Genomic DNA, 23,888 nt, shown 5'->3' with positions numbered 1-23,888 from the left:
AATTTGCAGGCTGCCATATTTTAATAATTTAATTATTAGTTTTGCTTGGGGCTCCAACATTTAGTCAATTGTGATTGATTAGAAAGGTGCCCCCAATTAATTAGGGCAAAGTTCTTTCTTTTTTTAGAGTTTTTTTTTCAAAAAAAAAATACATATTACATTTACCGACTGCCATTTTACAAGAAATATCCCATCTGTTCCTTCAAGGAAGAGAAAATCTCTGTTAAGACTGTGCCTAGTGATGGCAATCTTCCCGTGTTAGGAATCTTTAAGAAAGTCTCCAATTCCCACAGAGAGCTGAGAAGAGACCAGGTGGAATAAGAAGGACCCTTTTATCCATACTATGAACTATTCTGACTCATTACAAATGGGCTCTAAGCCAACATCGCCCATTCATTTACCTTTGGTAAATAATGGATGCATTTTTAATGAACCTTCCCTTGTTCACATGCAAAGCATACCTGGGATGTAATGTAGTAATTGTGGTGCCTGACAGAGAATGTGTGGGTAGTTGTGCTCAACCCAAAACACAATGGGCAAGAGGGAAGGCATCAAGTGGTCTGGCATTCCAAAAAGCCAGATGAGAGTCTGAGGGCCAGAGACTGAGGGAGCACTCCTAAACAGGTCTACTCATAAACAAGTTAGTCAGAAGCAAGTCCCATTTTATTCAATGGGGCTTACTTGCAGGAAGGTGTTCTTAGGATTGCAGCCTCAATCACGATATCCAGGAGAAACAACAGGTTTACCAGGAAGGAAAAAGATTAAGCTCAGTCTGGGTCATATTATCTGTGGTATCTTGACTGGTCCTTTGCATCATTTGCTCCGGCTAGGGTTGTCAGCTCTGGGATGGGAAATACCAGGAGATTTTTGGGATGGAGACTGAGGAGGGCGGGGTTTGGGGAGTGGAAGAACTTCAATGCCATATAGTCCAATAGCCAAAGTGGCCATTTTCTCCAGGTGAACTGATCTCTATTGTCTGGAGATCAGCTGCAACAGCAAGAGATCTCCAGCTAGTACCTGGAGGTTAAATAATTGATATGTATGCTGAATAACCACAGTTAAGACAATAAACAGCACCAGCTCTAGAAATAATACAAATTCAGCAGTTTATACTTTCAAAGTGAATAATGTACTAGCCAAGTAAATATTGTACAGAACACCCTTGTAATGAATAAAACACAAATTAACAACAAAAATGTACAACAAAAATCTACAAAGGTTACATCACCATATATCTCGATAATGAACTCAATTGGGTATAGTCACTCTGGTCTAATCCTGACCCAGATAACAGAAGCCAGAATGTGCTTCAACAGGCACAATGATCATCCAAGGTCCAAAAGTCCGATATTGCAATGGTCCAAAAATTCAATAATCCACTAATCCACGTATTGAAATAGAATTGTTCATACACAAATTCAAAACGCCACCTCCGGATTTGTGTACGTTTCGCCAACAACGCTTCTTCAGTTGATTCTCCTTCAGTAAAGCGGGTCCATAGACCTCTGAAAAAAATAATTTTATACACCACATACCTAGAACTTAGTAATCATACAAATCCCATGATAAATTCCATACCTACCAATGACCAGCTGACGATACGGTTCAAACTCTCTGAGGGCCGATACCTGCTATGCTGGGTCCGGGGAAGAAATACGCTCATCTCAGCTGTAATCAATTAACTAAAAGAAGGGAGGCTATTCTTAAAGAAAGCTGGAGAGGTCAAACTCGTTATTCAAGCCCATGGGGGCCATAGTTTTAAATAGAAAAATAAGTTGCATTTCAAGCCTGTGCAAGATTTTAGAAACATCCTCCAAATGGTGTTTTTGATGCTTGTATTGCCACAAAGCAAAAAACGACAAATCTGAGTCTGAGTGTCCCTTTTCCAAGAAATGGCTCGTAAGGGGCGCTTCCAGGGTCCTAGAGCGTATCCGCGCTTTATGCTCATCAATTCTTAATTTTAATTGGCGACCCATGGACCCAATATTCATCAAAAGGCATGGGCAGATAATCGCGTAGACCACGTTCTTAGACGCACAGTTCGTGAATTGTTTAAGAGTGTACTTGAAGTTAGAACTGGAGGAACTAACTTCTTTAATCGAAAGGCTAAACAGGCAAAACGCGCATGCACCACATTTAAAATGCCCGGATGGTAACATGCTACGTTGTTCAAACGATCTGTCAGTCTTCACCAGCATACTGCGGATAGATGTGGTCCTTCTGAGCCCAATGATAGGTGGTATTGAGCACTCTGGTATGCTATCTATGATGTGCCAATGCTTACGAATGGTTTTCTGTATTTCGAAAGAAAGGTGGTTGAATTCCAAAGAAGCTTGAATTCTAGGGGGCTTGATAGAGTCTGCCTTGTGGGGACGAAGTAAAGAATCCCTATCGTTAAGGGCCACTCTTCTAAGAGAAGCAGAGGTGGATTTCCATTGCCTTCCTCTGCAGATAGGGTTGCTAACATCCAACTAGCTGGAGATCGCCTGCTATTGCAACTGATCTCCAGCCGATAGAGATCAGTTCACCTGGAGAAAATGGCTGCTTTGGCAATTGGACTCTATGACATTGAAGTCCCTCCCCTCCCCAAATCCCGCCCTCCTCAAGCTCTGCCCAAAAAATCTCCAGGTATTTCCCAACCTGGAGCTGGCAACCCTAAAGGTTTGATTTATATTCAGGGGGCTGACTGTTTGGAGTAACCAAGTTGTGAAAGCATACTTTTCATACTGTAATTTGTAAGCCACTTTGAATGGATGGAGGAAGCGGGACTTGCGTGTTTAAATAAATAAATCAGCTCCATTCAGTACCGGTATCTAATGCCAACATTTAATGGAGCAATTTCTTGATGCTGATACATTTCAATTGTTTGTAAAATGGAAAAGCTTCCATGAGCTTAGAGGGAACACAATTGTTTTTATTTGTTTATATATGGCAGGAATAAATACAGATTTAAAGCCTGGTGGGACAATTTATCATCATATATGACAAGTGTAATTATGCATGCAAATCATGCATCTAAGTCACAGAATGAGCTCCAAATGTAATAAAATACTGTTTAAAAGTTGGATAAATGGAGGGAGAAATAAAGATGTTCCTTGCCCAGAGCAACGTTTGATACAGGGCTGGCCATGTTTGGCACCATATTATCTTCATTGAGAAGGGTATTTCCAGATTTAAGAACATAAAAAAAGCCATGCTGAATCAGACCAAGGCCCATCAAGTCCAGCAGTCTGTTCACACAGTGGTCAACCAGGTGCCTCTAAAAAACCCACAAACAAAACAACCGCAGCAGCACTATCCTGTTTATGTTCCACAGCATCTAATATAATAGGCATGCTCCTCTGATCCTGGAGAGAATAGGCATGCATCATGACTAGTATTCATTTTGCCTAGTAGCCATGGATCGCCCTGTCTTCCATTAACATGTCTACTCCCCTCTTAAAGCCTTCCAAGTAGGCAGCCATCACCACATCCTGGGGCAAGGAGTTCCATAATATAATTATGCAAATGTAACTATTTAGGAATGCAATTTAACTATTTGGGCTTGCAAACTACGAAAGGTGAACTGGATCTACTTATATTATGTGGGGCTCGCTCAGCAAAAAACACTGTTTACCTGAAACAGTTCTGTGGCACATGTAGGGTTGCCAGGTCCTTCTTTGCCACCGGTGTGAGATTTTGGGGGCGGAACCTGAGGAGGGCAGGGTTTGGGGAGGGGAGGGGAGGGACTTCAATGCCATGGAGTCCAATTGCCAAATCGGCCATATTATCCAGGTGAACTGATCTCTAATGGCTGGAGATCATTTGTAATTGCAGGAGATCTCCGGCTATTACCTGGAGGTTGGCAAAGCTAGGCACATGTGTCCAAATGAGGAAAAAAATATTCATTTTTAGTTTGAACAGTTTCTTTGCTACAAAGAACATTATTATTCACCCGGTAATGCAGTGTCTGCCTTCACCTTGAAGTCCAAATATCCAAAGCCTTCTCACCCTTCCTTGGTCAATTGGGTCAAAAAGCTGCAATTGGGTCAAAAAGCTGCAATTGTGCAGCTTGGACAGCAAACACATTTCCATCTACTGTGGTTTTTAACTATTTCAGTGACCCATTTCACTGGAGTAGGAACAAAGGGGCAAGTTTTAGCATTGATTTCATTGTGAAGGTCAGAGAAGTCACTGGGCAATTGTGTCATCTGAGATGCTCTTCACCAAAGACAGCTGCCGCAGTTCCATACCTTGCAGTGGAACACAAAACTTATCAACATAGAATTGTCAGCAAATGAAGTACACACGCTGCTGGGTCCAGTAACTGGCAGATGCCACTAAAGAAATCTGACCATTGTTATTCTGCATACCACAACGGTCTGTCTCTCCCGATTGTTTATTTTGGTGATTTCTATCCTGCCCTTTTTTTTTTTCCAAAACAGAATGCCTACGATCTAAGGCAGTTGAAGAAGAAGAAGAAGAAGAAGAAGAAGAAGAAGAAGAAGAAGAAGAAGAAGAAGAAGAAGAAGAAGAAGAAGAGTTGGCTTTTATATGCCGACTTGCTCTGCCACTTAAGGGAGAATCAAACCGACTTACAATCACCTTCCCTTCCCCTCCCCACAACAGACACCCTGTGAGGTAGGTGAGGCTGAGAAAGAATGACTTGCTCAAGGTCACTCAGCTGGCTTTGTGTGTAGGAGTGGGAAAACCAACCCAGTTCACCAGATTAGCGTCCGCCGCTCATGTGGAGGAGTGGGGAATCAAACCCGGTTCTCCAGATCAGACTCCACCGCTCCAAACCACTGTTCTTAACCACTACACCACACTGGCTCTCACTGTTCTGTAGCAAAACAGAATAAAATAAAATGAGGTAACACCCTAGAACAGTTGTCATGGAGCAGAGTACCCTTAGGAGTTATCAATCTCAGAGAGATTGCATATGGATGGAGACTGCAGATTGGTTTTACCTACCAAATTTACAAACTGTACTATTCTTGGAATGATAAAAGGCAGTATGTCATTAGACTGAATAACAAAGCAAGGAAGCTGGCATTCTCCCCGCCAAGTGTCAGCATTTGAAATTGCACTAATAGCTAGAATACACATCAGTATAGACAGACCCCAGTCTTCCTTACTATGCGTAACAGATGTGTGATGCAGCTGGTTTCTGCACCAGTGGAAAAAACAAAGGGAGAAGCAAAATCACAAATGGATGCTAGAAATCTTTTATATTAAAAACTTTCAACTGAACGAATCTATCTATCTATCTATCTATCTATCTATCTATCTATCTATCTATCTATCTATCCATCCATCCATCCAGTAGTGGGTGGGTGTGAAGAGATCCCCCCAAGTAAGAAATGCAGTTTTAAAAACAACAACCTTGGGGGGTTGCACTGAGCAGGACACCAGCTGCAAAGGGGGGGGGAACTATTTCCCTTTGGCAATAGAGGAATAGAGGAGCAGCAACAATACTATTTAAATACTAGGGAGAAAATATGGGATAGTTAAGAAAAAACAGGGTTGGATTCAAGCAGCTTGTGGCTAGTGGAAAAATAACGAGGCATCCTCTTTGGTCACCCGGATCAGCTATCCTGAGAATCATGGGACCTGCATATACAAAAGCCTTGTGGGATGGCGACTGCCATATGAAGGGGGATTTGGTAAGGCTGCATGAAAAAACTCACTGGATCTAATGCATAATTGTATTGATCCGAACCTATACACCCATGTGAAGGCAATAACAAACCACCCCGTAAACACAGTCTGCCTAGTAAACGTCGAGATGTGACATCACCCCATGGGTCAGTAATGATCTGGTGCTTGCACAGGGGACTATCTTTATACACCCATGTCACTTTTCCTGTTCAATGCTAGTGGGAGTAAAAATGATCCCAATACCATCAGTATGCACTACAATGTACAAATGTTTTTTACAAGTGTCTGTACATGAATCACTTTGACCTTGTTGACGATATGGAATATGATTTATTCTTTTTTAAAGTATATTTTTATCCTTCCCTTTTACATATGATTCTCCTTTCCTTGATTTAGCCTCACACCAACAGTGTGAGGTGGATTACAGAGGGCTGGTTCAAGGTCATACAGAGAGCTTTATGGCAGAGTGAGGATTTGAACCTGGCAGTGCTTTCCTGAAGTGGGGGGGCTGAAAGTTCTGTGGAGACAGCGTGATCCTGCCACCAGCATAAGTGGCCTCTTATCACAGAATAAGAGACACTTACGTTGGTGGCAGGGGCACTGCGGTCACACTGGGACTTAAATCCTGGAAGAGATATGCGGCGCCGGTGGGGGGGTGTTCCTGGGGGTTTCCCAGGGGCGGAACTGACAGTAGTAAGCTTCCAAAGCCCCTCCAGCCCGGGAACGCCCCCTCCAGCAACAGCGTTGCTGCGCCAGATTTTACCTGGTGCAGCGTCGCTGTTCTCTATGGGAGGAAAGCCCCATTTTCTTCCTCCCCCGTAAAAAGAGTTTTTTGCAAGCCTTGCGGTGGTGCTGCGGCAGCACCACGGCTACGCCATCCCTGGCCACCCCAAGGCTCAGGAATGAGCTATATGTCTCCCAGGAATACACGGGGTGAAGTGTTGTAGAATGATTTTTTCCCAATGCTCAGGATCAATTCAACTATCTGCTTTCGACTGACCTGACTCACAGACCTGTTTCTGTTTCAAAGGAATCACCTTCATGTACAGTAGAAAAGAGCAAGGCCATTTATGCATGGCTGTTTCCTCGAGGTCGCTCCACCAACTTCTCTGGGGCTCTGCTTTGATTATGCATGCATTTTCCAGCCATCAGAGGTCCCCTTGCTCTTCCAGTGCATTTCCGCGCTTTATGCCTGCGTTTTCTGGGTTCGTGTTTAGCCAGCATCCAGAAAACGTGGGGAAACCGCATGGAAACATGCAGGGAGTGCGAGGTGACCTCTGATGGTGTGTGTGTGTCATTTAAAACAACTTAATTGTCCTTTGACACCACCTCTCACATGAACACATCCCCTTGCAGAATTATCTAGCTGAAACTCAACACATAGGGAAAAGGTGTTTTAATAATTCACTGGTGAAGGAGTGGGCTGCAGAAGTGTTATATGGAAGGGAGGAAACAGCTTGAACATGTGTTACACCTGACTTATAGGCACTGTACAGTAATTATTATATTCAGACAGGTATAGTGGCGAGCATGAGGGCCTGATCTTCATGAGCAGCAGAACGAGGATTCTGAAGTGGCATTACGGACTCACCCTGACCTGGATGGCCCAGGCTAGCTCAATCTCCTTTGATCTAAAAAGCTAAGCAAGGTCGGCCCTGGTTAGTATTTGGATGAGACCACCAAGGAATATCAGGGTTATGCAAAGGAAGGAAATAGCAAACCACCTCTGTCAGTCTCTTACCTTGAAAACCCTACAGGGTCACCATAAGTCTGCTGCAACTCAACAGCACTTTACATACATACAGCATGGACTCATTCATTTCACAATAAAAGGGTAGGAACACATTTTCAAAGACTTTCCTATCTAAGAAACATTCCCTACAAAAGTAGAAAACCAACATAGTGAATAATGGGTTGGGCTGGATCTTGCATCTCTTATGGGCTTTTCTTAAAACATAGCCCTCTGTTGTTGTTGATTTCATTCTGATATGTGTGTAGACCATGCTTTGGCCAATGGAGAACCGGATTCAATCAGGAATGGACTGGCCATTAAGGCCACTAGGGAAAGTCCCAGTGAGCTGATGGTCTGGGGGGTGGGCTATCCTCCCCACTGGGCCTTTACAGGGTAATCCTAGTCTGTCCCTGGCTTCAATTCATCCATTTAAAAAGTAACTTGGTGACCTTAGGTTTATCATTAACTTCCCTCATAGGGTCATTGTAAGGATTTAGCGGTGGATGCTCCATCAGTGTAAATGTACTTTAAATTATAAGCCTTTTGAGCAGGGCCTGATTTATTTTTTAAATGTTACTTAGTGCCTAGTTATTTGGGGAAATAATAATAATGTAAAATATCACAGTTACAGGGTGGGCATATTTGGTAAAGAAATCTATTGTATTCCCTTACACTTCCACTGGCTTACACCTTGGGGGGGGGCAGGGAGTGGAGAGGGAGCAGACAGGGAGAAGCTTTTCTCCCTCTCTTATAATACCAGAAGGTGGGGTCATCTGCTGAAGCTGGAGGGTTGAGAGATTCAAAACTGATAAAAGGAAGTATTTCTTCACACAACACATAGTTAAATTGTGGCACTCCCTGCCCCAGGATGTGGTGATGGCTACCAACTTGGAAGGCTTTAAGAGGGGAGTGGACATGTTCATGGAGGAGAGGGGTATTCATAGCTGCTAGTTAAAATAGATACTAGTCATGATGCATACCTATTCTCTCCAGGATCAGAGGAGCATGCCGAATATATTAGGTGCTGTGGAACACAGGCAAGATAATGCTGCTGCAGTTGTTTTGTTTGTGGGCTTTCTAGAGGCACCTGGTTGGCCACTGTGTGAACAGACCGCTGGACTTGATGGGCCTTGGTCTGATCCAGCATGGGTTTTCTTATGTTCTTAAATATAGGAAATTGCATGGCAAGAACTCCGTAATCAATTTGAGGAAGAAACAATGCGTTATAAATGAAAGCCAACATTTTCCCCTGATACTTTATGCAATTCCAATTTGCAGCGGTTGCCCAGCCCTTTAAATTATAGTGCAAATTATAAGCATCATCCTTTGTCATCCAGCCCAGCCTCAAAGAATATGGAATTTTGCCTCTGGTACCGCTATGCTAATGAGCTTTTTGCACTGCTGGGTGGTTTAGCAGCAGACAAACGCTGGCAGAGGATGAATAATTGCTTGGTATGTACTAAACATAACAGAGCCGCACCAAACTTCATCATTTGTCAGCTTTATTTGTTTAAATGAGAAAAAATGCTGACAGCGGTTATTGCTGGAATCTTTTTATTTATCAGACAAGGAAACTTTAGTTACTCTTAGCAGGTCTCATCCCACTGGGAAAACAGGAGTTGAAGTACTTTAGAGCCAATTTGAGAAATGCTCTCAGAAACATTCAAGTGGGGAGGGGGAAATCCCTCTCTCAATTTCTCTAAATATATTTAAACACTCAACTAATGTATCCACATTCTATAAGCGCTCAGAACGGAGAAAGATTAGCCGTTGAAGTCAACAGGACTAGAGGGAAATAACTTTGCTTCCGATTGCACTGTGATATCCTCAAAATTTATCCCGCAAAAGACAAAGCAAGCTACTATTCACTGTGCTGTATCATAGGAGCAAGAGGTCATCAAGACCATCTCTCCCCCAGGCTTGACCTGGCAACCAGTGGGAGACAGGAGGTGGGGACATGGGGAGAGTGCTGTGGGAACACCATGATGCAACTTCAATGGTAAACCCAGAATTACCTGAAGCTCTATGGTAAGACAGTAATGCTTGCAGTGGACTGATGTCACTTCCGGTTTTCCCCTAGAAATGATGTAATGTCACTGGGCTGACAGCCATTTTTTGTTTATTTTTCTCCTGTTGCCATTCTTAAGAAATGGGAGAAATGGGAATCCCCTGTCCCCATCAGGAGCTTAGCTGCCCTAACACCCTCTTATATAACACAGGATCATTTACACACAACCTGCTAAACAATTAGGGTAGCCAACCTCCAGGTAGGGCTGTCAATTCGGTTCGGTCCGAACTGAAAATCAACCGAATTTCCCCTGATTCGGTGATTTTCAGTTCGGACGGATCCGAACTCAAATCTGGCGGGCAACCGGGGGGGCCGAATTCAGCGAGTTCGGGAGTTCGCGAATAAATTCGGCCAATTCGGCTCCCCCTTTAGGGCAGCCCGCTGAAAGGCGCGGGCTGCCCTTTAAACTGATCTGCGCCTCCCAGCTGGGAGGCTCAGATCAGTTTAAAGGGCAGCCCGCCCCCCTTCAGCGGGCTCCCCTGAAGGGGGGCGGGCTGTCATTGAAACTCATCTGCGCCTCCCGGGCGGGAGGCGCAGATGAGTTTCAATGACAGCCCCCCCCTTCAGGGTAGCCCGCTGAAGGGGGGCGGGCTGTCATTGAAACTCATCTGCGCCTCCCGGGCGGGAGGCGCAGATGAGTTTCAATGACAGCCCCCCCCCTTCAGGGTAGCCCGCAGAAGGGAGGCGGGCTGTCATTGAAACTCATCTGTGCCTCCCGGGCGGGAGGCGCAGATGAGTTTCAATGACAGCCCCCCCCCTTCAGGGTAGCCCGCAGAAGGGGGGCGGGCTGTCATTGAAACTCATCTGCGCCTCCCGGGCGGGAGGCGCAGATGAGTTTCAATGACAGCCCCCCCCTTCAGGGTAGCCCGCAGAAGGGGGGCGGGCTGTCATTGAAACTCATCTGCGCCTCCCGGGCGGGAGGCGCAGATGAGTTTCAATGACAGCCCCCCCCCTTCAGGGTAGCCCGCAGAAGGGGGGCGGGCTGTCATTGAAACTCATCTGCGCCTCCCGGGCGGGAGGCGCAGATGAGTTTCAATGACAGCCCCCCCCCTTCAGGGTAGCCCGCTGAAGGGGGGCGGGCTGTCATTGAAAGTCATCTGCGCCTCCCGGGCGGGAGGCGCAGATGAGTTTCAATGACAGCCCCCCCCCTTCAGGGTAGCCCGCTGAAGGGGGGCGGGCTGTCATTGAAAGTCATCTGCGCCTCCCGGGCGGGAGGCGCAGATGAGTTTCAATGACAGCCCCCCCCCTTCAGGGTAGCCCGCAGAAGGGAGGCGGGCTGTCATTGAAACTCATCTGCGCCTCCCGGGCGGGAGGCGCAGATGAGTTTCAATGACAGCCCCCCCCCCTTCAGGGTAGCCCGCAGAAGGGAGGCGGGCTGTCATTGAAACTCATCTGCGCCTCCCGGGCGGGAGGCGCAGATGAGTTTCAATGACAGCCCCCCCCCCTTCAGGGTAGCCCGCAGAAGGGAGGCGGGCTGTCATTGAAACTCATCTGCGCCTCCCGAGCGGGAGGCGCAGATGAGTTTCAATGACAGCCCCCCCCCTTCAGGGTAGCCCGCAGAAGGGAGGCGGGCTGTCATTGAAACTCATCTGCGCCTCCCGGGCGGGAGGCGCAGATGAGTTTCAATGACAGCCCCCCCCCCCCCTTCAGGGTAGCCCGCAGAAGGGAGGCGGGCTGTCATTGAAACTCATCTGCGCCTCCCGGGCGGGAGGCGCAGATGAGTTTCAATGACAGCCCCCCCCCTTCAGGGTAGCCCGCAGAAGGGGGGCGGGCTGTCATTGAAAGTCATCTGCGCCTCCCGGGCGGGAGGCGCAGATGAGTTTCAATGACAGCCCCCCCCCTTCAGGGTAGCCCGCAGAAGGGAGGCGGGCTGTCATTGAAACTCATCTGCGCCTCCCGGGCGGGAGGCGCAGATGAGTTTCAATGACAGCCGCGCCTCTCCAGCGTAGCCCGCTGGAGAGGCGCGGCTGCCCTTTAAACTGATCTGCGCCTCCCAGCTGGGAGGCTCAGATGAGTTTAAAGGGCCCCCGCGCGCCTTCAGGGAATCCCTGAAGGCGCGCTTCGGCCGAATTTCCCCCCGAACTCCGGATCCCCCCGAATTACCGGGGATCCGAAGCGGGGGAGTTCAGACTTCGGCACGTACCGACCCCACAAGGGTCAAATTCGGCCGAATCCGAACTGTACCGAATTTTTTTTTTTTGACAGCCCTACCTCCAGGTACTAGCTGGAGATCTCCCACTATTTCAACTGATCTCCAGGGAATAGAGATCAGTTCATCTGGAGAAAATGGCCACTTTGGCAATTGGACTCTATGGCATTGATGTCCCTCCCCTCCCCACACCCTGCCTTCCTCAGGCTCTGCTCCAAAAACCTCCCGCCAGTGGTGAAGACGGACCTGGCAACCCTATAAACAATTATTGTATTGTGTAGGTATGAGTAGTTTCCTCCATATCCATTTTGATTGGGAATCATTCTCTGTACACTTCTGCTGATTCGCTCCAATTACTTTCCATCCAATTTCTGGAAATGTTGAAAAGGAGAATCCCGGCAGTAAAGAATGAAGTCTCTTCCCTTTAGCCCAGTGCAGGGCTGCCAAGAAGAGAAGACAGGTACAAAATTTGGTGGGGCCAAGTCAGCTTAAAGGCTAGTAAAGTCAGAATCATTCCGTATTCAGCTAATGCATTTCAATTTAGTTTACTTTTAATGCAAATAGCATGGGGCTGGAGATAACCTGGGCCAGGATATTCTGACTCCCTTCCTTTTTTTGTACTGAATCATTCTGAAGCAAGTGGCCAATTTTGAGACCCCTAGATTTATTTTCTGAAGAGTTACGCCTGCCACAAATGGAAATACAGACGGACACACAGATCCTTTCATTATTATAGATGCATGGTTACAGCAAACCAAATTATTTGCTTTGTTAAAATATTTGGTTTGGATTAGGGCCATATGGGGGGCAGATGGACTCTGTCTGGGAGCCCACGGTGGCTCTTGGCAGCCCTGGTCCAGTGTATGCTAAGTTTACAGACACCAGTGATTTTTTTAAAGAATATATACCCTTCCACAATCCCAAGGAAGAAATGTTATGCACCTTTTGCAACATAACAATAAATTATAAAAATTAAAAGAAACGTCTTCAAAATTCACCTTTTGTGTGCCACAAAACTACACACACAGATTAGTTTACTTTTTTTTCTGCACACCAAGATCTAATTTTGAAAGGGTTTCTATTTATTTGTTTCTATGAAGCAGAAGAGTACAAGTGAACTCTTCTGCAACAGAAAAATAAAGAAAAAATAACAGACACACTTTCAAAACAAAGTCTTTGAGTGCTGAAAACATGTTCTACAGCACACAAAGGATAATTTTGAAGGGATTTTTATTATTAGCTTCTGTTTCTGTGTTGCAGCAGAACACAATTGTCCTCATCTATACTGCTGAAACAAAGAAAAATCATAGAAACCCATTCAAAACTCACATCTTTGTATGCAAAAATACAGTCCTCGTCCATAAAATAATTGTTTAATGGCTATTATTTGGTTACTGCAACACATTGATGCAATATTCTCAAGATTTCCAAATGTTAGTGGTGTGGAAAAGTGATCCTATGGAAAAAAAATTGTATGGTTTGCAAACATCAGAGGAAAATATTTATCATTTACTTCATTTAGATACCACTTTTCTCCTCAATGGGCACTCACAGTGATTTACAGCTACAGCTGCCATTTGCCCATTATAATTGGTAAACCTCCACTGGCACTCCCTGATCCCCACCAGCATTCAATGGAGTGGCAAAAGAAAAATGAGGGAAGGGCAAATGGCATCTCTTGAACCTGTACACAGATTCAGGTCAGTGCAGTGACACTCTAGGAATTTTTCCAGTCTCTATGGTTTTTACCAGGTTCCTCTCCAGAAGTGATGTTGCAGCATTGTGTGATGCTCCTTTGAAGACTCTGTGTCAGGGAATGGTGCAATGTTAACAAGGTAAAAAATAAATCTACTCTCCCCACAACTTCTCACCAGACCTTCCATAGATGGGTTTCAGTTTGAAGATCATTATAAAACTGGGAAAGACCTTGATAATGAAATCCAAGCTAACAGGACTTCAAAATTCTCCTGAGTATAATAGGAACGAGGGAAGGTGAAATAGCCCAATCTCTTCATATCGCAGAAGCTAAGCAGGGTCGGTACTTGGAAGGAAGACCTCCATGGAAGACTCTGCTGATAGGGTTTCCAGGTCCCTCTTCACTACCGGTGGGAGGTTTTTGGAGGCAGAGCCTGAGGAGGGCGGGGTTTGGAGAGGGGAGGGACTTCAATGCCACAGAGTCCAATTGCCCAAGCGGCAATTTTCTCCAGGTGAACTGATCTCTATCGGCTGGAGATCAGTTGCAATAGCAGGCGATCTCCAGCTAGTTGGATGTTAGCAACCCTATCTGCAGAGGAAGGCAATGGAAATCCACCTCTGCTTCTCACTTGCCTCAAAGACCACTTGTTGGGGTTGCTATAAGTCAGGTGTAACTTCACAGCACTTTACACACACACATACACACAGAGTAGGAATAGCAACAGCAAACACAACCTGAGAAACCTCTATGTTTTATGAGGAACTAATCACATGCAAAAATCTGGAAGACCCAAGGCAAAGCTTAGATGCAATCAACAACAAAACATTTATCCACTTCTGAGCCAGCATGGTGTAGTGGTTAAAAGCGGTGGACATTTGATTCCCCGCTCCTTGGCATGAGCGGCAAACTCTAATCTGGTGAACCAGGTTCATTTCTCCACTCCTCCACATGCAGCCTGCTGGGTGACCTTGGGCAGGTCACATTTCTCTCTGAATACTCTCAGCCCCACCTACCTTATAAGGTGTATGTTGTAGGAGGGGGGGAAGGCATTTGTATGCCACTTTGAGACTCCTTACGGTAGAGAAAAGTGGGGTAAAAAAACAAATCTTCCTCTTTTTCTTCCTTTTGAGCTTAGCACCTCCTGGGTCCTTTACACACACAAAACCTGGATGCTCTGGAAACGTGTATCTTGTTGAATCTCAATGCTGCAAAACTACTATAAAGTTGTCCTAAAGCCCACTGCAGAAGAATGAAGTAACACACAAACATAAGTCACATCACAGTGTGCCACCAGCAAAGGATCATTGTGCTGTAATAATACCACTGCGAATATAGTGTTGGATCCTGTAGAGAAGGGGTGTCAAACTCATTTTTTACAACGGCCGAATATGATATAAATGCCACTTGGTCACGCTGTGCTATGCCTCACCCAGATCAGGGAGGGGGGGGGTTACCTCTCCTGGCTTGTGGGCTGGATAAGAGCTCTCAAGGGGCTCTTGAGTCCAGAGCTCTCAGCCCACAGACTTTATGTTTGACACCCCTGCTGTAGAGGATTTTTGCTGATTCCCTGTTCTGCTGCAGGCCTCCAGCCCCCTCATGCTGCACTTGGGGGGGGGGGTCCTCTTTCCCCAGGAGTAGCATTTTAGGGGTCATTTGAGGCTGCAGAGGGAGGGAGGAGACAGAGTAGTGGCACTCCATGGTCAGAACCTTCTTCCATCCATGGAAATGCTCCGTGGGATCCAAGCTTTTAACGTTCATTTTTATCCTAACACTCATCCCCACCTTATTTTTTAAGTGAACATTCACCCCGAAGATAAGATCTGGGGAACACAAATGCTTGCTTGTTCCTTTCTGATTTCTAGTTGTTGACAGTAAAGTATTACTATTACTCCCCCCGCCATTAACTAGAACACCTACCTGCAATGCTTACCTGCTTTTGCCTCTGTTTGATGATACATTACTGTCTATGTTATCTAGCTAAAGTGAATTGCCAGAGCAACAATAAACTACATGTATGGTTTGTAAAATATCCCCGCAAAGTGAATGGAGCAAGATGACCCAAGAAACTGTGTCAATGCACAGCGCAAGACAATATTTATGACTGTGAAGTAAGCTGCAAGGAAATTAAGTCATTGGGCCAATGTTACAAGCAAAAGGTAATCATCGGCTTTGGAAGCCATTCCTGCCACCGTTGTTCTGGTTAGATGTCACAAAAGGTGAAGAGGAGGAGGAAGAGGAAGAGGAAGAGGAAGAGGAAGAGGAAGAAGAAGAAGAAGAAGAAGAGTTAGTTTTTATATGCCAACTTTCTCTGCCACTTAAGGGAGACTCAAACCGGCTTACAATCACCTTCCCTTCCCCTCCCCACAACAGACACCCTGTGAGGTGGGTGAGGCTGAGAGATTGGGACTTGCCTAAGGTCACCCAGATGGCTCCGTGTGTAGGAGTGGAGAAACAAATCCAGTTCACCAGATTAGCCTCCTCAGCTCATGTGGAGTAGTGTGGAATCAAACCCAGTTCTCCAGTTTAAACGCCACCGCTCTAAACCACTGCTTTTAACCACTACACCACGCTGGCTCTCAGAGGCAAATCACCACTGAATTATGGGTGAACAGGGAGTGAGGAGACTGTGGGTATCAGGGGTGAGGAGGAGCTACTCTGTGCATGCACAGAGATATTTTCCCCTATATTCTAGGACTTGGTTCTAGAGTATTAAAAAGAGACCTTGAGGCTACAGCTTGGTTAGATCTTGGCATACATTTAGTGATGAATTAAGAGTACTGGGAAATGAGAAACAAGAAGGAACACGGCTTCAGGCAACTGCTTGGGTCACCATCTACATCCCAACTTTGACTCCAAATAGTATGTGTTGGGGGTATAAACTGTCAAGAGTCAAAGCGGCAGAGAGGTAGAAGGAGTATCTGCAGGGATTCCAAGACAGATTCCTCATCATCACAACTAAATTTCTTCCTGTCAGTTTGGTTTAGCTCTGCTCAGTCATCCTGACTCGTTTACACCTTCAGAAATGCTGACACTAAACTGCCATCATATAGAAGAGAAATGGAAGTGCCTACTTCATTTAAGACCACCTTTCACAAGGATTAGCAAGGTAAACATCCCTGGCAAAGAGACTCCTATCTTTTAACAAAATTCTGAAGTTCTGCTTTTGCATCGCCCCCACCTATATACTGAGAGTCTTTTTTAGATGACTTTTTAAAAAGTAATAAATATACAGTTGTTGTTCAGGATCCAGACATCTTTTTGCCGGGTTGTGCTTTGATGGCAAGCATATCTCACATTCCCAGAAGTCAAAGCCACATCACCAGTCTCATGGAAATGTGATTCATCTCTCTAGCTAGCACATCAATTGTCTAATTCCCAATGAGGTGGAGTGGCGATTAAGCCAATTAAACACTAGCAATGATTGTTTTTCTTTTCTTTTTTGTTTGCAGATAAGGTGTTAAAAAATCAAATGGGCCTTGTTCACAACACCCATTCTCTCTCTCGATTTGAGCGCCTCATAGGACTGCCTTTGACAATTTGTTTACCATTTAAAACGAGCCATATTGCAAATAGGTTTGACCCTGTGCAGTGGGAACATTCAGCTGTCAGCACATGCTCATAATTTACTAGTCTGCTGGACTTGTGCAAGAGCCAGGGTCATTAGTGGTGGGTCATGTTCATGTGAAAATCAGTTAAAGCTGGAAGATATACACTGTCAAGATCCAAGCAGTATTTATATCTTAAGGGAGGAAAACCTCCTCCCCCTTGAGTAATTTTCTCCTCCGGCTGCAACAGTAATTCATCAGCTACCAAGAAGGGTTTTGTGTGTTGTATCACTGTCACACAATTCTGTTTATCAATCTGCTTTCCTCCTTTACCATCCCTATCTAGTAGAAAAGAGCAAGAGTCCAGTAGCACCTTAAAGACTAACAAAAATATTTTCTGGCAGGGTATGAGCTTTCGTGAGCCACAGCTCACTTCTTCAGAAAGCTCATACCCTGGCAGAAAATATTTTTGTTAGTCTTTAAGGTGCTACTGGACTCTTGCTCTTTTCTACTACTGCAGACAGACTAATACGGCTACCTACTGTGAATCATCCCTATCTATTTTCACATGTCCATTTATTTCATACTTTTAGTAGGGATATTTAGATGATGAGAGCCAGTGTGGTGTAGTGGTTAAGGTGGCAGACTAGGACCTGGAAAGCACAGGTTCAAATCCCCACTCCCACCATGGAAGCTTGCTGGGTGATCTCGGGCCAGTCACATACTCTCAGCCCTTGCCCTGGCTAGTATTTGGATGGGAGACCTCCAAGAAATACCAGGATCATGATGTGGAGGCAGGCAATGACAAACCACCTCCAAAAGTCTCTTGCCTTGAAAACCTTATGGGGTAACCATAAGTCAACTGTGACTTGACAGCAAAAAATAAAGATGACGACACAGATGTTTCATTTAAATGAAATGCTTTCACTTATTAACATTGCCTCTTGCTTTATGCAGACACACACACACACACACATTACATCATTCTTTCCATCTCCATTTTATCCTCACAATAACCCTGTGAGGTAGGTTAGGCTGAGAGTGTAGAACTGGCCCAAGGCAAGCTTCCACAGCAGAGAGGGGATTTGAACCTGAGTCTCCCAGATCTTGGTCTGACAATTCAACCACTACATAGCACTCACTCTCAATAATGCAAATAATGCACTCTACTTCACAGCTGAGCAGAAATTAGAACTCGGGTCCTATGTTCATAACCCATGCCATCTCTACTATACTGACTCCTGTTAGGCCCAGGTACTACACACAGGCTTGGTCATGGCAGAAGGGCCAATATGCTCTTTATGTACCATAAAATTAGTCTTGCCTGTAGACACACTCCAAACCTGCCAATGTCAAGATAAGGAGGAATGTCCTTATCTTGTCCCTCTTCAAGCAGGTTTCTTTGTCCAGTCTCTCTTTCAATAAAAAATTAGAAAGGAATATCAAGCTGAGCCACTAGAGAGACCACATAGCATCAATCGCTGGGGCAAGTGAATTAATCTGTTCTGAAGCCTAGATGCCTGTAGGCTGCCATGCCTGTGCTGGTAATTTAAATGTATATAATTAAAAAGCAGAGTGTGATTCTCCTATTTGTGTGTGTGTGGCGGGGAGAGCTGATGATTAATCGAAACTAAAATGTCTTTTGTATCTCCATCCTAGCAACAAGATTAAAGAGTATTCTGATTTAAAAAACAAAAAAACGAAGCAGCAGGAGGTAGGATACTATGACAACCTAACAAATACAAATAGCTGTTCCCTTCAATATGTTTATTAATAATTATTATCATCATTGTCAGAAACTGGAATAGATAAGTCCAGGACACTGCACAATTGCTTTCTGTATAGGTCTCTGGGAAAAAGGTCTTGAATGAAATGAAATGCTAGACTATATAGACATTCTCAGTGCAGAGATCTCTGTGTAAACTGACTGCATTTATATTATTTATTATCTGTATATTCAAATACTTCCTCTGACACAGCGCAGGTCCATAAAACTGTTCTTCATTTTATACCCGCAGCTCTCTTTGCAACATTATCATACCGCAATAGGCACTGACGTTATTTTTAGGTACTCTTATTATTCTGTCCACAGTTAAACCCAAATGTCAGCTTAAATGTACATGTAAAATCATTTGTTCAGTGTTGGAAGAAGACAACGAGCTAGTTTGGATAATGATGAGAATGTAAGGGGACACACATTTTTGAGGGGGGGGGCTGAGCACTGATGCACACACAGGCAGGATGTATATTTGCTGTAACATGTGAACAGGACTCCGGTCCCCTCAGAAACAAAGGGGTCACCCCCTCCTCCATAGTGTTAGCCAAAATGCTCGGTTATGAATATTTATATGGGGAAATTAGCAAATCAATAACCGGCAAGGGGCATAACCTCAGGATCTAACCTTTGTTTATGGGAGTCCGTTCCAAGATTCAAACAAGAGGCGGAAGCAATGGTTTCTTTTAAGGATTTTACTTTAAAATATGTGCACAAGCAGTCCAATAACATGTACACAACACACAATCAGAGTCTATGAAATAAAGGTAGGAATACAGAGACGTTTGCCAATGTGGCAGTTTTCTCTTTGAAGAGGGGTAATACTACACCTGGTCTAGTAGCGGAGATATCCTGGGTCCCGTGCGGCTAATAGAGAAGAGGGGGACGGGGATTCCCAGGGCTTGACCAGCAAGTCGGGAGAGTATATTGTTTGGGCTGCGCAAAACTCACACCAACAGAGTGACAGCAAGTATGAGAGGGGTAAATGAAGGGTAAATTATGACTGAGAGCGACCCCAGTTATACTCTTTTTGGGGTGGGGGATGATGGGATCATCCCCTCGTGGTTCCCATGGTGAACAAAAGGTGACCGAAACCTTAATGGTCGGCTGCAGAGGTGTGGCAGGGGGGCAATTGAGACAGGTAAGCTAAAACCTATGGCTTGCGCAATTCCGGGAGAGTCAGGAGACGATCGCTGAAGGGTTTAAACAAAGGCGCGAACAGTTGTGCCTGGGCGAGTCCCTTTCGCAATGCCTGATGAACGATTCTTAGTTGCTGATATTACGGAGGCTTCCGATGGGTCGTTAATCATGCAGATGGCTGGGAGGGTGCTGGCTACGTGTCTGGTTGTTCCTTGCAAAATGGCTTCTGCTGGACACTCGAATGGGGACCCAGGAAAATGGATTCAATTGGTTCACTTGGAGGGGTCGTCCTGCCCGTGGTTCCTTCATGCCTGTTTCGCGGGATGGTGCGGGAGCCCTTTCCATAGTGTTTGGAGCTTGCTGCACGTCTGGGACGGTGGCAACACGCAGCTACTGGGGTTGCCATGTATCCAGTCCGGGAGGTAGCAAGTGTGGGGCAACAATAGAAAAGCATTGCAAATTTTACAATGCTTTCCAATTGATATGGGGGCAACCCCTTCGGGGGCTCATAAAATCGGATCCCCTGTCCCAAACTTTACCAAACTTTGGGATTCATGGAAGGAGAGTCCCTTGCAGCTACCCTGAACATTTGGTAACTCTACCTCAAAAAATGCCCTCCTCAAAAAAATTCCCAGAGGGAAAACTCTGGGGAGAGCCGAAGCCGGAAATCTTTTGGCGATCGTCTACCCAGTTTAGGCTTGATTCACAGTTTTAATATTTGGCCAAAATTACCCCCCCCCCAAGTTTTACTATTTTTGGTTTAAACAGTTTTATAGGAGCCTTTGCCCACCAATCTGCTCAACTGGGCAGGCTTGGTTACCTAAGGAGACTTTAGACTAATCTGCCTTGAGCAGGTCTAAGGAGAAGTGGCATATAAATGTTCTAAAAATTAATAATATCTCTGTGGCACTTGTAATGGAAGGCCTGCCTGCCTTTAAATGTCATGCAGTTTGATACTGCTGCACAAATGGTAGGGTAAAATATTTTAAAAGTCTGTCCATTTATTCATATCTGGATATGAACATACGGGTTCATTGCATTCATTGGGAACCTGCAAGCTTGCGGTCCGCAGAGTGGATTATATCGTTCAGCATTATTTATTGTTTCTGAAGAAGACCGACGAAACAGGAAATTACCAGATCCCTTCTCTGGAATTGATTCGTTTTGACTGGCTGCTTCAGTGCTTCAGTGTACTGATATCTTGAACTGTCTGCTTCAGTAACGGACCTTCCTCTAGCGGCTTTTCCACGCTACTTAGTTTTGTACAGTTTTATTAGTATACTTTGGATGACATCATATTATTCTGTGGCATAGCTGTATTTTTGTACACGGTCTTAATTTATATTTAGTGACAACCTGAATGAACTGTATATCTGCAATGAGTTTTGTTTATTCTTAACAAATCAGGAACAACACGTAGAAAACGTCTTTAAGCTTTTTGTATTATATTGTGGCCATTGCTGCTGTGACCTGCATTTCAAGCCACAACTTCTGGAGTCTTCATCCACCTCTAAAGCTTCTTGAGACTTCCAGCTTGGATATTGGGCACATGTGTTCTGTCACCCCTTCCCTACCCATATTCTGCCTAAACATTCACTTGTATCCAACCTTCCCATAAAGGAGCTCAGGGCAAAGTACATAGTCCCTGCCCTCATTTTGTCCTTACAACAGCCCTGCTTTAAAAAAAAAATGAAATTATTTTAAAGGGGCGAGAGATTATGTAATTGTTACTTGGGATGGGTGGGGAGAATGTGCATATCACTGAAAATATAACCATGGATGTTGAAAGATATGAGTTAATCACACATGTACAATTGCTATATAAATATTTTTTAATTTGAAAACAAACTTGTGAGATTGTTCAAGTAGGTAATGTTAGGAACATTACCCAGTTTCATGTCTGAAAAGGTATTTCAGTCTGGGTTTCACAGGTTCAAGACCAATACTCCAACAACCACACCACATTGGCTATCTAGTGTTTAGGCTGCTTCTTCAATTACTGCTATAATTCCCATTTGGATGTTTCTGTTTTAGCACATTCTGTTATTAGTCCAAAATAAATACATCTCCCACACACACACACAAAAAGATTTTCATTAACCATACAGTGGAGGGAGGAAGACATTTCTTTCTGTATTCACGTGGAAATGGTTTAAGAAGTAAAAGTTATACATATTAAATTATTTTCACAAACTCAAATGCAAAAAAACAAAAACAAATCAGGAACAACACGTAGAAAATGTCTTGGGTGGGTAATCTTTTCAGAATCTGTCACACATGAATAGATTATTTCCAAAACCCCTTTAGAATATGTGACAATTTCTAATTGCATCTTCTTCCTCCTCACCCCCAATCATCACTCTCCATTCCATGGGAATTTTTGTTCTATGAGAGGATGTTCTATCCACCTTATTATTTCCAACACACACAGTTGCCTAGCAATCAGGGAAGTTCAGGTGGAGGGGGAAGTTATAACAACGCAGAGTTGTGAAATTACTAGGCAGTGCAACCGTTAAATTGGTTTGCAACACTTATCAAGATGTTTCTAAATAAGAAAGGATATAGAACAGGCTGGAAGCCCGATAAAATCTGCTGATCATTTCTCAACATCCTCCCAATCCCTTGCTTTGCAGATATTCTGTTATTGCAAAATGGAGTCCTCCCATTTAACTTCATTAGCTGCCAAATGCCAATATGAGAGAGACCTACCTTCATGGGGCAAGTCTCTGGGGTTGGTGGCGTAACTCTGTAAACTCACTTGAGCGGGGGGGGGGGAGAAAAGCTTTGTGGAGATTTTCTCCAGCAAAGCTCCAGAAAATGGCACAAAATGTGACACCTGTGGTAATTTGAAAATCAATCATTTTTGAACTTGATAAAGGCCAGGGTGCAAATGAAATAACAAATGATGAATGGGTGGGGTCAACAAATGATTAATCAGTAAGATAAAAATCAAATAAGTTTACCAATTACCAAATGTGCCTTTCTGAAATTAGTGCAAAATGATCCCAGTTAAACAAAGGCACAGTGCCTTTAGAATATCCGACTATTCAAAGTTACCCTACTGTCTTTGACAAATACCCAAATTTAGCTATCCAGAAAGGAGACCCTTACATTGGAGAAAGATGATAGGATTTTTCTGAAGGTGGAATGTTGTACCTCCAACAACCAGCTGACTGACTAGCAAATTGCTGAGTTCCTCTTGGGCAGGCTTGTCATAGCTGAGCACCCTCAGCTTGGCCATCAACATATTCAGGAAGCAAATCCTCGCCTTTCTTCGGAAGCAAACTGAGCAGCAGCTCTTCGTCAAAGACAAGTGTCAATTCAACTGGCTGGGAACCCCTGCTCTCTCTACGCATACATTCCCAAAGACACATGGATAGCTCAGGGGTGCAGCTTGACACCGCAAGATTGCTCCCTGCCCAACGTTCATTCTGCCTGCACAGAACAACTGAAAAAGGATTAGAATCCTGGATCAACTAGTTTCAGGAGGGTAGCCCTGTTGGTCTGCAGCAGAATGGCAAGGCTTGAGTCTACTAGGGCTTTAGAGACCTTCAAGATTGTTGGGGTATAAGCTTCCAAGAGTCAACATCAGATACTGACAAAAGAAGCTTAGACTCTCCAAAGCTTGTACCCCAAAAATCATGTTGGTCTCTAAGGTACAATTGGATTCAAATCTAGCTCTGGATCAACTACATGCTCTTGTCCACTTTACATATTCCTTTAATCCCTAGTCAAAACCTGCTCCCCCACAAAAGCAAATTACTGGTAGCTTCATCCATCCACCCAACGTAATTTTTTTTTTTCTGGTTCACTTTGCCCTTCCTATACCAAAGCCACCATAAGTGATGTATCTGAGAACAGAAAATACTCCGGGAACACAAAAGCATCACTCTTCCTTACCGGTACTTTCATCCATGCTCTCTTCTGAGACATGCTCATTCTGGTGGACCCATTCTCCATTGCACTTGAAAAAGATTTGCATTGCGGGCACAGCTCTGCAGCGCAACATGATAGGATTGCTTTTAATTATGTATGCGTCATCTGGCTCTTGCATAAAATGGGGCAGTGTCCCAGGAGCAGATGGGATAGACTCGGGAAGGGTTTCACTATTGTCGTTTCCTGAAAATGCAAAAGGAAAGGGCAT

General features: G+C 44.6%; 1 protein-coding gene across 1 annotated transcript in view; it reads right to left on the bottom strand.

Moving 5' to 3' along the window:
• UNC5D (unc-5 netrin receptor D) overlaps nucleotides 1-23,888 on the bottom strand; it is a 423,168-nt gene that overhangs the window by 203,460 nt on the left and 195,820 nt on the right. Inside the window, exon 2 of the mRNA XM_056860892.1 lies at nucleotides 23,645-23,863. Coding sequence (XP_056716870.1) covers nucleotides 23,645-23,863 — 219 coding nt within the window. The remainder of the gene's footprint in view (nucleotides 1-23,644; nucleotides 23,864-23,888) is intronic.

Source organism: Euleptes europaea, chromosome 14, assembly GCF_029931775.1.
Source record: "Euleptes europaea isolate rEulEur1 chromosome 14, rEulEur1.hap1, whole genome shotgun sequence".
Taxonomy (NCBI): domain Eukaryota; kingdom Metazoa; phylum Chordata; class Lepidosauria; order Squamata; family Sphaerodactylidae; genus Euleptes; species Euleptes europaea.
Note: the sequence above shows the minus strand (reverse complement) of the source record. Positions and strands in the feature narration are given on the sequence as shown.